The 13,834-nt window shown below is 42.4% G+C and overlaps 1 protein-coding gene across 1 annotated transcript in view; it reads left to right on the top strand.

Annotated features, from left to right (window-relative positions):
* The window catches only part of EGLN3 (egl-9 family hypoxia inducible factor 3), a 31,095-nt gene extending 18,999 nt beyond the window's left edge, over positions 1 to 12,096 (top strand). Inside the window, exons 2-5 of the mRNA XM_030452225.1 lie at positions 3,188 to 3,307; positions 6,196 to 6,332; positions 7,013 to 7,086; positions 8,331 to 12,096. Coding sequence (XP_030308085.1) covers positions 3,188 to 3,307; positions 6,196 to 6,332; positions 7,013 to 7,086; positions 8,331 to 8,368 — 369 coding nt within the window. The 3' untranslated portion in view covers positions 8,369 to 12,096. The remainder of the gene's footprint in view (positions 1 to 3,187; positions 3,308 to 6,195; positions 6,333 to 7,012; positions 7,087 to 8,330) is intronic.
* The last annotated feature ends 1,738 nt before the right edge of the window (positions 12,097 to 13,834 follow it).

Below are 13,834 nucleotides of genomic sequence, written 5' to 3'. Positions count from 1 at the left end.
TCCAGTGTGTCCAGTACTTTTGGATTCTGTGGGAATTGTACTACTTCTTCATCCCCAGGGACTCCGTGAATTGCAGTTGCACAAGGTGCACGCTGTAAATAAATAAATAACTAATGCATCAATGTCTTGGAGTTAAAGCACATGTTCTGCTAAGAGAACACATTACATGGGGGAGGCTGGGGAAAAACTCTGGCCTTCTGCCCAGATTTCGGTAGTAAGTAAAGCACCTAAATCCCTTTAAGGGTCTAGCCTGCAATCTTATTAGTCTCCAGCAGCTTCTTGATTGTGGCTTTAAAAAATAGTAGTAATATTGGATTGATTTTTAGGCAGCTCACTAGTCTTGGGGTAATGTCTGCTCTCCAAAGAGAGAATTACTTAAAGCCTCCTTAATTTTGTGTTGTAAATCAACACAAAACAAGGCATTGTCCACCAACAAAGTTTTATTTCCACCGTGCATTGTCTCTCTGGCAAGATTGGCAGAGCTCTGCTGATCCAGGCTGGGTGCTGGCAGTGCAGGCACATCCCCTGGGCAGCAGCTGTGCTTGCTGCAGACAGGAGCCCCGGCTCCCCTCTTGCAATCCTCCCCCCTGCCTTTCTGCAGCATTGCTGCCCCCTTTCCTCTTCTCTCAGCTTCTGGGCTCCCCAGCATAAAAGGCTCAGGTTTAGCAGAGCGTTACTATTTTAATTATTCCACCTAATCCAGCTCCCTAATGTGCTGGATGGGTGAAGGGTGCCTCTGTGTGAGCTGCTGTTTTGGCAGCTGGGATGGGGGGGATCTGCAAAGGGGAAGCTACTTTCCCCAGTGGGGGTACAGCTCCCTTGGACCATTTCTACATTGCAGTTACAGCTGGCTTGTGGTTTCTACCAGGCTTGTGAATGTAAGCTAAGCTTGTTTCCAGTGCTGGGCTGTAGGCTGGCCCTTACTGCTGTTATCAAGCTGACAGTAAAATGCAAATTCATCTGTGCAGCTGCTTTTAACATCAGAATGACAACAGGGCAGACAGAGCCTACAGCAGGGCACCTATCATACTGCCAGGTGTGATGGAAGAGGGCTTATCACGGGAAATTAAAAGTACTCCCTTTTGTTCAGCATAATCTTCTGCCCGGGTGGGCCACCAGCCCCACAGCAGCTGTGGCCTGAGGTGTTGGGGCAAGGAGCAGGCTGCAATGACTTACTGCTGCCTGCAGGTACCATTTACCTTGCTTTTGGGAGGAAGGAAAGTCAATTCATATGTGACTTGAGTTGCAGGGCAGTATTTTTGCATCTGTATTTGTACACCCGTCCTAACTGGCCAGCTCCAATGAACAGACTTTCGCTCTTGGTTAGCAGAGGTACAAGGAATCCACTGTATTGGCTGACAGTAACTTCTGTGCCAGTATTTTCTGGCACAGTAAAATTACCTTTGTGATTAAAGCAGCATGTGCTATACTCTAGCTGATCATGTGTCTCATGAGGGCAGCGTGACTTCAGCATGTGCTAGGAAGCAGAAAAGAAGAGTTCTGGTGTTCTGAGAGAATTTTCAATTGTTCTTGGTAAAGCCTATACTGTCAATTTTCGATGCTATCATCTGTACTTGGCAGGTTGTTAGACTGTACTTAGGCAGATTGTTGCAGATCATACGAATGGTACACAATCACATCCTCATTCTGTGGGATAGCCACGTACATTACTCTTGTATCCAGGTTTCGGATGTTATGATTTGGATGGATGGATAATTGGATAAAAAACGAGTTGCATGGTTGGGCTTAGAGAGTGATGGTTAATCACTTGTATTATACCTAGAGTCTGGTAACAAATGGAGCACCCCAGGGGTCTATCAGAGGACCTGAGCTGTTAAGCAGCCTTGCCAGTAGCCTGATGCATATGGCTGAGTGCACTCGTCAAGTCTGAATCTGACATCAAACTGAGGGGAAGCAGTTAATGCACTTGAGGGCAACGCTGCCACCTGAAGTGACCAAGATGGACCAGTGACAACTCAGGAAATTTAACAAGGACAAATGTGAAATCCTGCCCCTGGGAATGAAGAGCCCTTTGCACCAGTACAGGCTGGAGGCTGCCTGGAGAAGCCTGGGGACTGTAATGGTCTTGGTGGGCAGTGAGCTGAACGGGAGCCTGCAGTGTGCTCCTTGTACAACAGCATCCGGGGCAATAGTCACAGGAGCACAGCCAGTAGATTGAGAGGATTATAACCCTGTCCTCAAAGACCACCATGTGGTCTAGAAACCATGTCCAGTTTTCCAACCAAACTTAGTCCATCACCCCCCATCTCTTGCAGCTAAGGTTGGCAAGCAATGAAAGGACATGTCAGAGGAGTAGGACCAAGACTTCTATTGCCACAGCCTCAGTGGAGCTTGGTGTTAGTACCAAGCAGTCACAATAGTGAAGTGACTCAAAGATCTGGTACCCTACCAGCAGTCCCACCTGCTCTTCCCTTAATTGTTCCCCAAATTATGCTGTAAACGGTGTCAACTTGTTTAAAATGTTTTTCCTGTAAAACTCTTAAGACCTGCTGAATGTAGTGTGGTTTGGAGTAATTCACGTTAGGCTTATATCATCATTCAAGGTGAAATTTAAACAAACCACAAATTAAGTGATTGTATCAGCAAGTCTGAAGATGATCAAAGCGAAAAGTATGCTTCTTGAAGCTGTTTGGTTAGTTCTGTGGCTCAGTCCTTGAAAGCAAATGTGCATTGCCCTGTGCAAACACAGCAGGAGTTGCAGATTTTTGCAGAATTTGCTCTCTGGATTTTTACCCACACCTCGTGAGGATCCTCAGTTTATGTTGGACCATATGGACTGGCAAATGACTGGCAAATCAATTTTGCAAGGACTGCTCAGCCAACGTTAGGTGAAACTGCCTCAGAGTCGTGTAGCTTGTAGAGAGCATGAAGCTTGTACCACACGTACCAGTATTTTAGTTTAATTTCATTTTTTCCCATCTCATTCTTTAATGTAAATACTGTGAGATATGAAGGGTATTTATTTCCAGTTTGAAATTTCACACTGGCTCACCCAGGAGAGAAGTTTGTGCGATAATACCTTCTTCTGCTGTAAGTTTTAGATTGATCATCTGAAAAATGCTGAGCCTAAATGGCAGTGGGACGTTTTTCAGAAAGAAAAACTGACGGTGGACATCCTGTAGAATGTATTTATTTATTTATTTTACAAGCTTTATCTCTTTTTCAGGCTATGGTTGCTTGCTATCCTGGAAATGGAACTGGGTATGTTCGTCATGTGGACAATCCAAACGGCGACGGGCGCTGCATCACCTGTATTTATTATCTGAATAAGAACTGGGACTCTAAGGTAAGTAAGTCATGGGGTTGAGGGAGAACACAAAGAAAAAACTACTTCAGAAAGAGAGCTTTGGAGCTGTCCTTTGCTTCTGTGAACTCTGGTGAACTTTTGAACAGCTGGTCCATTCTTCAGCTCCACATTTCTTTTCTTGGTGTTTATGGCAACCCTTTGGAAGCAAGGATTTGAACTGTTTCCTTATCATTCTCTCTCCCATCCCACACACACTGTGTTGTTGCTATAGAATAAAGCTTTTAAGCCCTGAGCTTCTGGCCTTTGTGCTTTGTCTAGAGGAAAGAGCAGTGCAGCACTTGAAAGAAAAACATAATCCACTAAAGAACAAATGGGTTCTGGGAGCAGAATAAAATGTGAGCCCAAATTTGAGATTTTAGTGTTTCTGATCCTTTAGGCTAGCTTCCATAAGTTCTTCGGGCAGTTATCTTCGTGGTCTTCTTCCTTATGAAGTGATGAGGCTCAGAAAGAGTGTGATGGTTTGAGCCTGGCTGGTAACAAAGGACTATGCAGCTGCTCATGCCCCTCCTCCTTTTCAGGATGATGATGAGGAAATCCACCTAGAACCTTGTGGGGCAAGACAAGGACTAGGAGGGTTTTACTCACCAATTATGGTCATGGGCAGAACAGACTCAACTTGTGAAAAAAAAATCAATTTAATTCAATTTATCATTAATCAAAACACAACAAAGAAAAACCAAAAAACTCCAGATCTTACACACCTTACTTTACCCCACTCCCTTCTTCCTGGGCACAAATTACTTTGTTCCTGATACCTCCTCCCTCCAGCCGCACAGGGGGACAGGGAGTGGGGATTCCAGTCCATTCATCACTGGTTGTTTTCTGCTGCTCCTTCCTCCTCAGGATTCCTCTCAGCCTTCCTCTGCACCAATGAGACGTAGGAGACTTCTCTCTCACAGGAGAGAGTCCTTTATTCAGATGTGAGTCCCTCCCAAGGTGCAGTCCCTCAGGAGCAAACTGCTCCAATGTGGTCTAACCATGGAGCCACAGCCTGCTCTGGAAACAGTCACCTTCTCTGATGCAGGGTCCTACATGGCTGTAGGTCCATGTGTGCTCCACCATTCTCCTCCAAGGGATGCAGGGGGACAGCCTGCCATCTTACCACAGGATGCAGGGAAAAAAATCTCTGTTCAGGCACCTTCTCCCTCTCCTTCCTTACCAACCTTGGTATCTCTACCCTGGCATTGCTCTCATCTCTGGCATTGCTCCCTTCCCCTGGTATTGCTCTCTCCTCCTTCTCTCCTCTGCCCTCTCACAGCCGCTTGTTTCCCCTTCTGGAATATGTTAATTGAGGAGACACATCCATTGTCATTGTTGGCCTCAACATTATCCAGAAGTGGAGCTGGACATTTTGGAGTTTGGGGAGCTTTCAGCAGCTTCTTACAGGAGCCATGCCTGGGACCCCACCACCCTGATACCAAAAATGGCACCACATCAACCCAGAACAAACTGCTTGGTTTGTCCTCTCCATCTTTGGCTCCACCAGTGGGTCTCTGGATAGGACAGTGCTCTTTTCTGCCTGTATTACAGTAAGGCAATAAAGGCAGCCTTGAACTTAAGTTACCTTTAAGTTAAAAACAAATTCAGGGTTTGTAAAATTGCAGGATATCTTTTTGCACTTCTTTTGTCATAATGTGTCTCAAACCATTCACATGGTTTATTTATCTACTGAAAATTGCTCAATGATTTTTTTCCTTTAATTTGTCTTGGCCACTTTAGGTAGATGCTTTTTAAGCACATGTAAATCCTATGAACTTCCAAAAGCGAGTTCAGATATAGAAGCAATGCCACTAAAAATGCACCTTTGGAGAAAAATGTGTTCCTTTTTTGGAGAGTATGACAGTGAAACTTTTCAAATGTAATAAAATAAGGGAGGAGATGTGGGAGGGAATGCAACTATCCAATTTATTTTGTGCACTGCACTCTGACTCTAGTAGTGAGGAAGCATCCAGGCACACACTAAGAAAGCAAACTGAAATTCAGGACACTGGTGGAGAGTATTATGTGGATGTGACTGTAATTTTATGCAAATATATTCTGGAGTAGATGCAATATATCAAAGCAAACATGTTGCTTTAAACCTGACCTAATAGTTTCTTACTGAGGTTTGCATGCCATGTGGAGGTACTAAGTCAGGTCAGTGCCAGGCTGACAGCATCTTCCCTGCAGTCTGTGGTGCAGCATAAAAGCTTCCGAAGAGCCTCTAACAGCAGCAGGGAAGAGGCAGAGTTCATCTGCATCTTTTGAAGTTTCTGCAGTTTGTGTAGATCAGCAGACTTTTCCATGAAATTGATGGCATGTGGAAACAGAAATGATGTGGCAGAGAAACCAGGCTATGTCATAAGGAGATAAAAAACTGGCTGGGAAACAGTGCATTTATGAGAAGTTTATTACAAATGCAACAATAGACTAGACTTCAGTCTTCCCAGGCTGTAAAAGTTAATTCCCCCATGATCAGATGCAGGCTCTGAAATATCATTAACAGTATCTAGCAATTGCTGGGAGGAGAGTCTGATCTCAGACGGGTCAGGTGGAGCACTCTAACCCGCCTTGTGGTGTTCACTGGTTCTAGGGATGTGATTGGATCTCAGAAGTTTCCCAGTGTTTATTACAGGGCCAATGTTGTCTTTATCTTGGTTCATTTACTTTAGCCAGATGTTTATTCTGAAACGTGACAAACAGTTTGGGAAAATCAAAGTGGCCAAGAGATTCAGTGTATGATTTTCTAGTGTTGTCATGTAGCTGTCTTGGTTATTATTAGATGTTTATTCCCCATTTGTTTCTGCTGAGGGAAGGAGAAACAAGTTATTACTCATATGAATGTGTGGGTGTTTACATATAAAAAACAGCTTTTCCTTTTCTTTCAGTTGCATGGTGGAATTCTTCGGATATTCCCAGAGGGAAAGTCCTATGTAGCAGATGTTGAGCCGATTTTTGACCGATTACTTTTTTTTTGGTCAGATCGAAGGAACCCACACGAAGTCCAACCTTCTTATGCAACCAGGTAAATAGTGTATTTGGGACTGATATTTGGCCAGAAAAAGCAAAACATCTCTTCTACTAATATTTGTAACTAAAGTTATGGCAATCATGTGCATAAAAAAAATAAATAGCTAGATTTTCCAGTGGATTTGCTGATTTTCAGTCACTGGGAATTCTCTCAAGTAAGGAAGAACAAGCTTGAATGGCAAGATTGCTTGTGTTAGGCAAAAAGAGCTCTTTGTCATTGACACGGGAAATCTTGCAAGCCAGACATAGCTATTTAGCTGGGAGATGCTGGGTTATACTTTTGCCCTCCTAACACTATAGGGATTCTTGGGGCTATCAACTGTCAACAGACTACGAAAAACTGATGTGATGCAGGGCAACCCCCAAGCTGCCTGCAGGCATCCCAGAACAGAAAAAACACGGAAAGGTCTGTAACCTGTTTTTGCCCTCTGTTACCAGGGGCTGTGCACTCTTTTGTGCCTCCAAGCAGAAATTCTCACCTATATTTCTGTCTGACTTGATAAAATACACATTTAAAATTCTGTCCATAAAGTTAGACCATTTGCATCCTTGTTTTCTATCTGCTTGTTTTAATTTAACATTGTTATTTTTTTTGTTTCTTCATGAGCATTAAACTCCAAGGCTCTGTTTTAATGACAGAAGGTAAAACAAACATAAGATTGCTTTCTTTTACAGATATGCCATGACTGTGTGGTATTTTGATGCTGAAGAAAGAGCAGAAGCCAAAAAAAAATTCAGGAACTTAACCGGTATGATTATTTTATGTTTTCACCAGAAGAATTTAGTGGTTTTGGGTCTTTCCAAAGCCAGTGACAGACTGGGAATAACTCTGTAGCTAGGTGGGCATTACATTCATTTTCAAAAAGCTTTTCAATTTTTAGTTACAAGTTAGTTATGTTAAGTGAAGTGGAGATGATGTGACAGAAGAAGATTCATGCCTGGCCTGATGAGTGTGATGGGGAACATGGGACAGACAATTTCTGAGTTCTCTCCCAAATGGCAGCTGCGAGTTTGTCCCTCCCCAGGTACTGCTCAAGTCACTGGGAGTCTGAGTTCTTTTTCTGTTGTGAGACTTGCTCAGGTTCATAATCATGTTCTCTAAATGTTCTGGACAAACAGGGCCTTTCTTCTGTATTAATGAAGGGCAGTTGAATCCTGCAGTAATGCAAAAGGGCTTTATCTTTATTTTACACATAATTTCTGAGTGGGGATATTCATTATTACCTTGGAATGTATAGATTAGGAGTTGGAAATAAGTCTAGAAATATATATAAGTTCATCTTCTGGCCATCAGTTGCTAGAGTAGCTGTGATCATAGTGTACTTCAAGAGCTACCTACACTAAACTGGATCTCTTTAAGTTAGCCCAGGGACACTTCTGCAGAATCCTGGGAAGAGGTGACCCCAGCTTTCCTAACAGCAGCCACATGTCCTGCTACTATACTAATGACATATGAGTAATGGCCTGAGTTGTCCAGATGGGCTCCATCACCCTACCTGGGGCCATGATCAAAGGTTTGCTCTTTGGAGCAGTTTTAAGATCTGGCCTTCAGGGACTACCAGTCCCTCAAAATACAATGTGGAGGACATTTGTCTTTTTAGAAATGTGTGCAGTGCAGCTGGGCAGTAGCAAAGTTGTAATTAGTAGAGTATTTTTCACAACAGGCAGCTGTCATCTGTGTGGCTGGTAGGCAAAGCAAATATTGGCTACACCCTTGAAGGCAGTCATAAGCAAGGGGCCAAGATTCAGGATGGGAGCAAAGTCTCACAGTCTGGAGTCTGAAATTTTTTTACGTTTCTTAAATACTGCCTGAATTGTCTCAGTTTTAGCAAGGCATATGTAAAAAACCTTGCTATGACTGTAATTAACATGCTGTGTTAATGTTAAGTGCTGTTCATTGAAAACCAACCTTATTCAGTTTCTGAGTTTTCAGATGAAGGTTGTAAGGAACCTCTGCTTAACTGCCTCTCCTTTTCTCATCTTTTTGATGTAGATGCAAGGAAGAGAGAAGCACCACTTAATGAAGACTAATAAACTGTTCCTGAACTTGTGAGGAAATACAATCCCAAAGATGACTTCAGTTTCCAGTGAGCAAGGGCAAATTCTTGTTATGCACAAGAATGCACTGGTTGTGTCTAGGATGTGCATCTTATGTTGATGGTACTTAAGGCAGCCTCCTGTCATGCCTCCATCTGGCAGAAGAGACACTTGTTTTCTGTTTGCCTTTTGCTGGAATAAGTAACCAGGGTTTGAAAAAATAAAAAAAAGTATCACTAAGACTAGTGGTAGGGGCTCAGCCAACCAGCTCTTGATCACTCTTGTAACCAAGATAATGATCACTGGAACTAGTGGTAAAAACCTGAGTCTTATTTGCACTTTATGGGTGGGGGGGAAAAATTCTAGCTCAATGGGAGCTTTACAAGTTTAAAATCTGTGGCAGACTGCTAATGGGCAAGGAGAGATTTTTGGAAAAGTGAAATTAAACTGGACTTTTGTAGAGTGTCATCTTATGGTCTGTCCCACATGGGCTTGTTGATGTACTGTTTGTCACTTTGGTGCATAGAACACTGGCTCAGCGCTTTGCTAGCGTGACTTTCCAAACAGATTGTTGTCCACCCAGTTGCCACATTTCCTGGATTTTGTGTGAGACAAGTTCTAGCTGTGCATCTGCACTGCCCCTCCTTTCTGTCCCAGGACTGAGGGGGAAGTAGTTCTGTGTCTGCCCATAGCTTTGTAAAACCATTTCCTTTCTGTTCTGAGCACGATGGGTTTTACGTTTTCTATTTTCATGGTTTGGAAAAGCAGCTTTTTTCTCCCCAAAGTTGTGTAAACTTGGAAGGATGATGGCACACAGAGCATTGGCACCAAAGGCCAGTGATGTGTAGAGTTGTGTTATTCTTGTGACTTCTTCATCTACTATGTTTTGTATGACACAGATAAGAATCTGAAAGAAAAAGATATGTCTGGCAGTCTGACAAATGTATGATAAATAATGGACAACTTACACTTGATTTCTATGCTGCTTATCCCTAGTTAACACACTTGTTTAACTTTGCATGTGTATGTAATTTGAATGACACAGAGATTCAGTTTCGATTGATCCATTATGCCAGGAAACTACTACTGCTGTGCCCAAGCCATGAGATCAGTTATTCAAATGGCAAAGCACTTTTTTTTTTCTTAAACTCAATGAGTAACTGGCAGGCTGTTTCCTATCTACCTAAGCTTCTACAACCAGCACTTACTATGCAATTCAGAATAGCTCTTAATGAAGGTGGGAGCTGATGGTGGATGTATTTATCACTCACACTAATCGTTTTCAACCTAATACACTCACTTGCATTCATTTTTGTCTCATGTTTTCCGTGTGTATGTCAGACCCTACTAAGTTTTTCAAACAGCTGTCCTCTTCATTGTCCCATATTTTCCTGTGCCACCTGCCAGCAGTGGTGAGGGTGGTTTGTCAGCATCTCTTCACCATGCTGTGCCAGGCTCTCGTGCTGCTGAGGGGTCTGCAGGCCAGCTCTGCACTTGAGCTGGGGAATGAAAAGGTAACATGCAATCACAACTACTAAATATAAGTGACACAAGGGTAACAGCTGCACAGGACAGGAAAGAAACAGCTTTCATAACATAAATAATGGTCATAAAAATGGAAGGGTGTTTTTTTAGCAGTTCTATCTTAAAAAAAAAAAAAAAAAAAAAAGAAAAAAGAAACAAGGAAAAAACCCCCAAACAAAACCAACAACAAACAAACAAACAAAAAGGGAAAAACCCCAAACCCTGTAGATCCTTCAGTTAGTCCTCAAACTCTGAATGTAAATGCTAAGAATCCCCTTGTTCTCTCTGGCTTCTCCCAGAGATCCATCTGTGGTCTTACAGGGCTGGACTTTGTTCAGCCTGACCACTGCACCTTAAGAGAGGAATATGAGGGAACATGTGTGGTAAACATTCTTATAACTCAAGGTTAGAAGAAGGTAATGTGATAAATGTCCTTTGATATTAAGAAAAACGTGAGTCTGCTACAGTTGCTTCTAAGTACCACAACACAGACTTGAAGGAAACTTACAACTTGAAATTCTCATCATTTAATGTTAATGTGGAGAGAGCTCTTCCGTGAGAGTGAAGTAACCCTCTGAAAGATGGTAGGTGTTGAAAAAGGGGAGGGCACAGGATTATTATATTAAAAGGGAGGGGGAGGAACTCCTGCTGTTGTATTGCCGTGCAAAGTTAATAATGGTATGTAAATTTGAAACTCCTACAGGACTTCAAAGGGGTCAAAGACAGCTAAAAGACAGCAAAGCAAGTCTTGCTTTGCCTTTAGAAACTGTAACCTTAAAAAAATGCACTAGAAAGAGATGTTAGTACACATCTCACTGAAGCCTGGAATAGTGGAAAAATTATGGGGTAGGAGGGGAAGGACTTTGTGTAAAGGTTGAAAATGAAAGGTACTTCAGTTACCAATGTTGCTACCACCTGGCTTCTGCAGTGATCAGCTACGTGTGTGGTAGATGAAGCGTCTACTGTAGATGCATCTACTGTAAATAAAGTACATGTTTTCATTTTTAGCCAGTGTCTTCCTGATCTAGATAGAGGAGAGAGCAATTCCATGGCAAAGAACATAGTCTTTTTTTTTTATTAACACAGATACTTGAGTACAAAAAAGTTGGCACAGAAATTTGAAACCAGCTCCTCAGTCTTATGTTCCAGACATTTACCCTGTTTCCAGTGGGATGATCTTGAAGATGCTGGAGTTTAACTGAGGAGGTGGTAGGGTGTTGGTCATGTAGGAATCAACAGGCTTGATGCTATCTACACAGATTTCTCTTGCCTGCTTCTGAACTTGTTGCAAACTGCTTTGCAAGAATGAAATTGTCTGCAGAACTGTGGGGGAAGCAGGCTGCTACAGTAGGAACAGCATTTCAAGGAGAATCTTACCTTGTGTTTTGTCTTCACAACAAACTGTTTGAAACATATATGGCTAAACAGTGCTTGTTGTCCAGTTGAGAACAAGAATGTTTTATATAAGGTGTTTATTCCTCCAGAAGTTTTGTTGTATTTTTTCAACCTTTAGGTAAAGTGCCTTCATCACTCATATTTGTGAAGATGTTATGTGCCACCTGTGCATCGTGCAAGTTTTTAATGGATCTTTAAAAAAATATGGTTGTCTTTTCAAATGGAGTTGCATTGGAAAAATCTGCAGTCACTAAGCCACAATTTCCAACAGGTGGTTTCTGCTGTGCAGGGAGGAAAAGGGCCAGGAAACAGTCTTGAAAATCAAGAGACTATTTTTATTCTTAAACCAGCAACCACTGGCCTTTTGAGCAAAGTAGCCTCTAATAGATCTTATTTTGTCTTGATTTCTGGGTCTATGAGGAATGGCCTCTGCAAAGTTGTGTCCAAAAAGACCCGCTCTTTTTTTCCTTCTCTCTTTAACCAGTTTTAGCCCTTTCCTATTGCATTTTTTAAAATGTTGGGATATATTACATGTATTTGTTGTCTTTGTTGCAAAATAGCTGGCTCCAGCACAGCTTGCATCTAGATGCAAACCTATCTATTTGCAGGCTAATAAGTAATTCTACTTTAACTGTGCAGATGAGTTATGGCTATATCTTGTCTTGTCAGATTGTATGCTGGTCAACAATGCTGGCACTTTGCATGGGATTGATACAGAAACCCCTGCAGTGTGTTACCATATATCAGATTTTGTGTTCCTGTTGCATACATGTCAGGAGTCAATAAACACTGGGTCGTGTTCAGTGTTGTCAATAAACACTGGGTCGTGTTCAGTGTTGTCCTGTGCTAATCTTTTCAGTCCTGTGTCTTCCCATGGTCAGGGTTGTGTCAGGTGGGTGCAGTGCCACACAGCTGGGTGAAGGGGGCAGCACCCTAATCCTTGGCCACTGCTGTCGGGGAGAGCTCTGTTGCCATCACTTTGGTATGTTTCCTTGGTCACTTCCTGCTATTTTTGAGGTTATTTACCTTGCTCAAGGCCCTCATCTTAAAATGCCTATTTGTTTTCACACTCCTGTTGAACCAGATAACGTTCTCACAATTCAATTGTCATCTGATAAGTTTTATTTTTAACTGCACTCACATCCTCCCCCTGCTACTTTTCCAGCCCGAGTCCCACAGTTTTCTGTTGCAGCTGTGGGGGAGGCTTCTCCCCACTCCCACTCACTGCAGTTGAATGAGAGCCAGGACATTTTCACCCGTCTGTTGAAATGCTGTGAACTTTTTTGACTCTTTTGTAATGTGAATAGTGGGAATTCCCCCACATATAAAAGACACTTTTTTTATATTGTGGAGGGCTTGGATTTGACACTTTTTTTTTTTTTTTTTTTTTTTTTTTTTTTTTTTTTGTAAAGAAGGGAGAAAATTCTAGATAAATTCCACTTCTTTAAGCATTTATTTTATACTGAGGAGTGCTTAGAGCACATGAAGTAGACCAAAGGAAAGCATAGAGGTTTCTTTTCTGAGCATGCTCCTCGCTGAGTGAGGGTTTGGAGGGACAGCCTGAGAAGAAGCTGGCCACTGGCCATCCATCTGCCAAGGACTTGTCTTTTCTCTGAACTCTGACTAAACTTTCTCTAAGCAAATATGCTTGCAGTAAGTGTTATCTTACAGCTATTTAGGGGTCTCTTTCCGCCCCCACCTACCCAAAGGGATATGGCTAAATATACTTGCATAGACAATTCCCATGACTCTTGAGAATGCATCTGATACCAGAGGTTGCACTGAAAATTACAAAGTAGCATGAAGTGGAAGAGAGGTTAGTAAAAACTGATTCCCCTTTCCCACATAATTTTGTCTCTGTGGAGTACTTCAGATTTGGTAAAACTCCCATTCTCTTTCACAAGACATAGATGGGTGTTTTTTTGTTTTTGTTTTTTTAATCAGTCTTAAAGGAAAGAGGATAATTCCATCTGCATGTGTGCTTATTTGAAACAATGCTGGAGATGCTAAATAAACTGTATTAGGCCAGCTGCAGTCAACAGCACTTCTCATGTGGTGGCAAACACAGTCAGTGCCAGCATGCAGGTCTCCTTTGCTGGACACCCAAAGTGGTAAATCTTCCAGGCAGAGGTGAGAGAGGAGGACTTTGTGGTCCCTGATATTAGTGAACACCCTGGAGACTGGTTTAGCAGGAGAGGAGTCAGAGTGTGGCTCCCTAGACCCAAAGCTTTGGGAAGCTGTTAATTTGGCTGTCTTAAATCTCCTGTATGGGTGGCTGATGAGAAGCATGGAAATAACCCTGTAGCACAAGCTGCTAGAGCTCTGAAGATCACTTATGATTTCATGCAGCTGTTCTTACCTCCTTCAGTTCTGGCATTTTTCTCAGCTCATATCTGTTGAGTGTCTTGTGCAAAAACACATCAGAGTGGCAAAATCAGAGCAGAGGTTACAACTAGAGTACTTAGGGGGAAAGAGATCTCCAAACAGTAGGCCCAGTGCATTTAAACAAGAGTTTCTGTGCCTGGGTGTTTCCCTTTTTTC

Source organism: Calypte anna, chromosome 5A (genome assembly GCF_003957555.1).
Source record: "Calypte anna isolate BGI_N300 chromosome 5A, bCalAnn1_v1.p, whole genome shotgun sequence".
Taxonomy (NCBI): Eukaryota; Metazoa; Chordata; class Aves; order Apodiformes; family Trochilidae; genus Calypte; species Calypte anna.
Note: the sequence above shows the minus strand (reverse complement) of the source record. Positions and strands in the feature narration are given on the sequence as shown.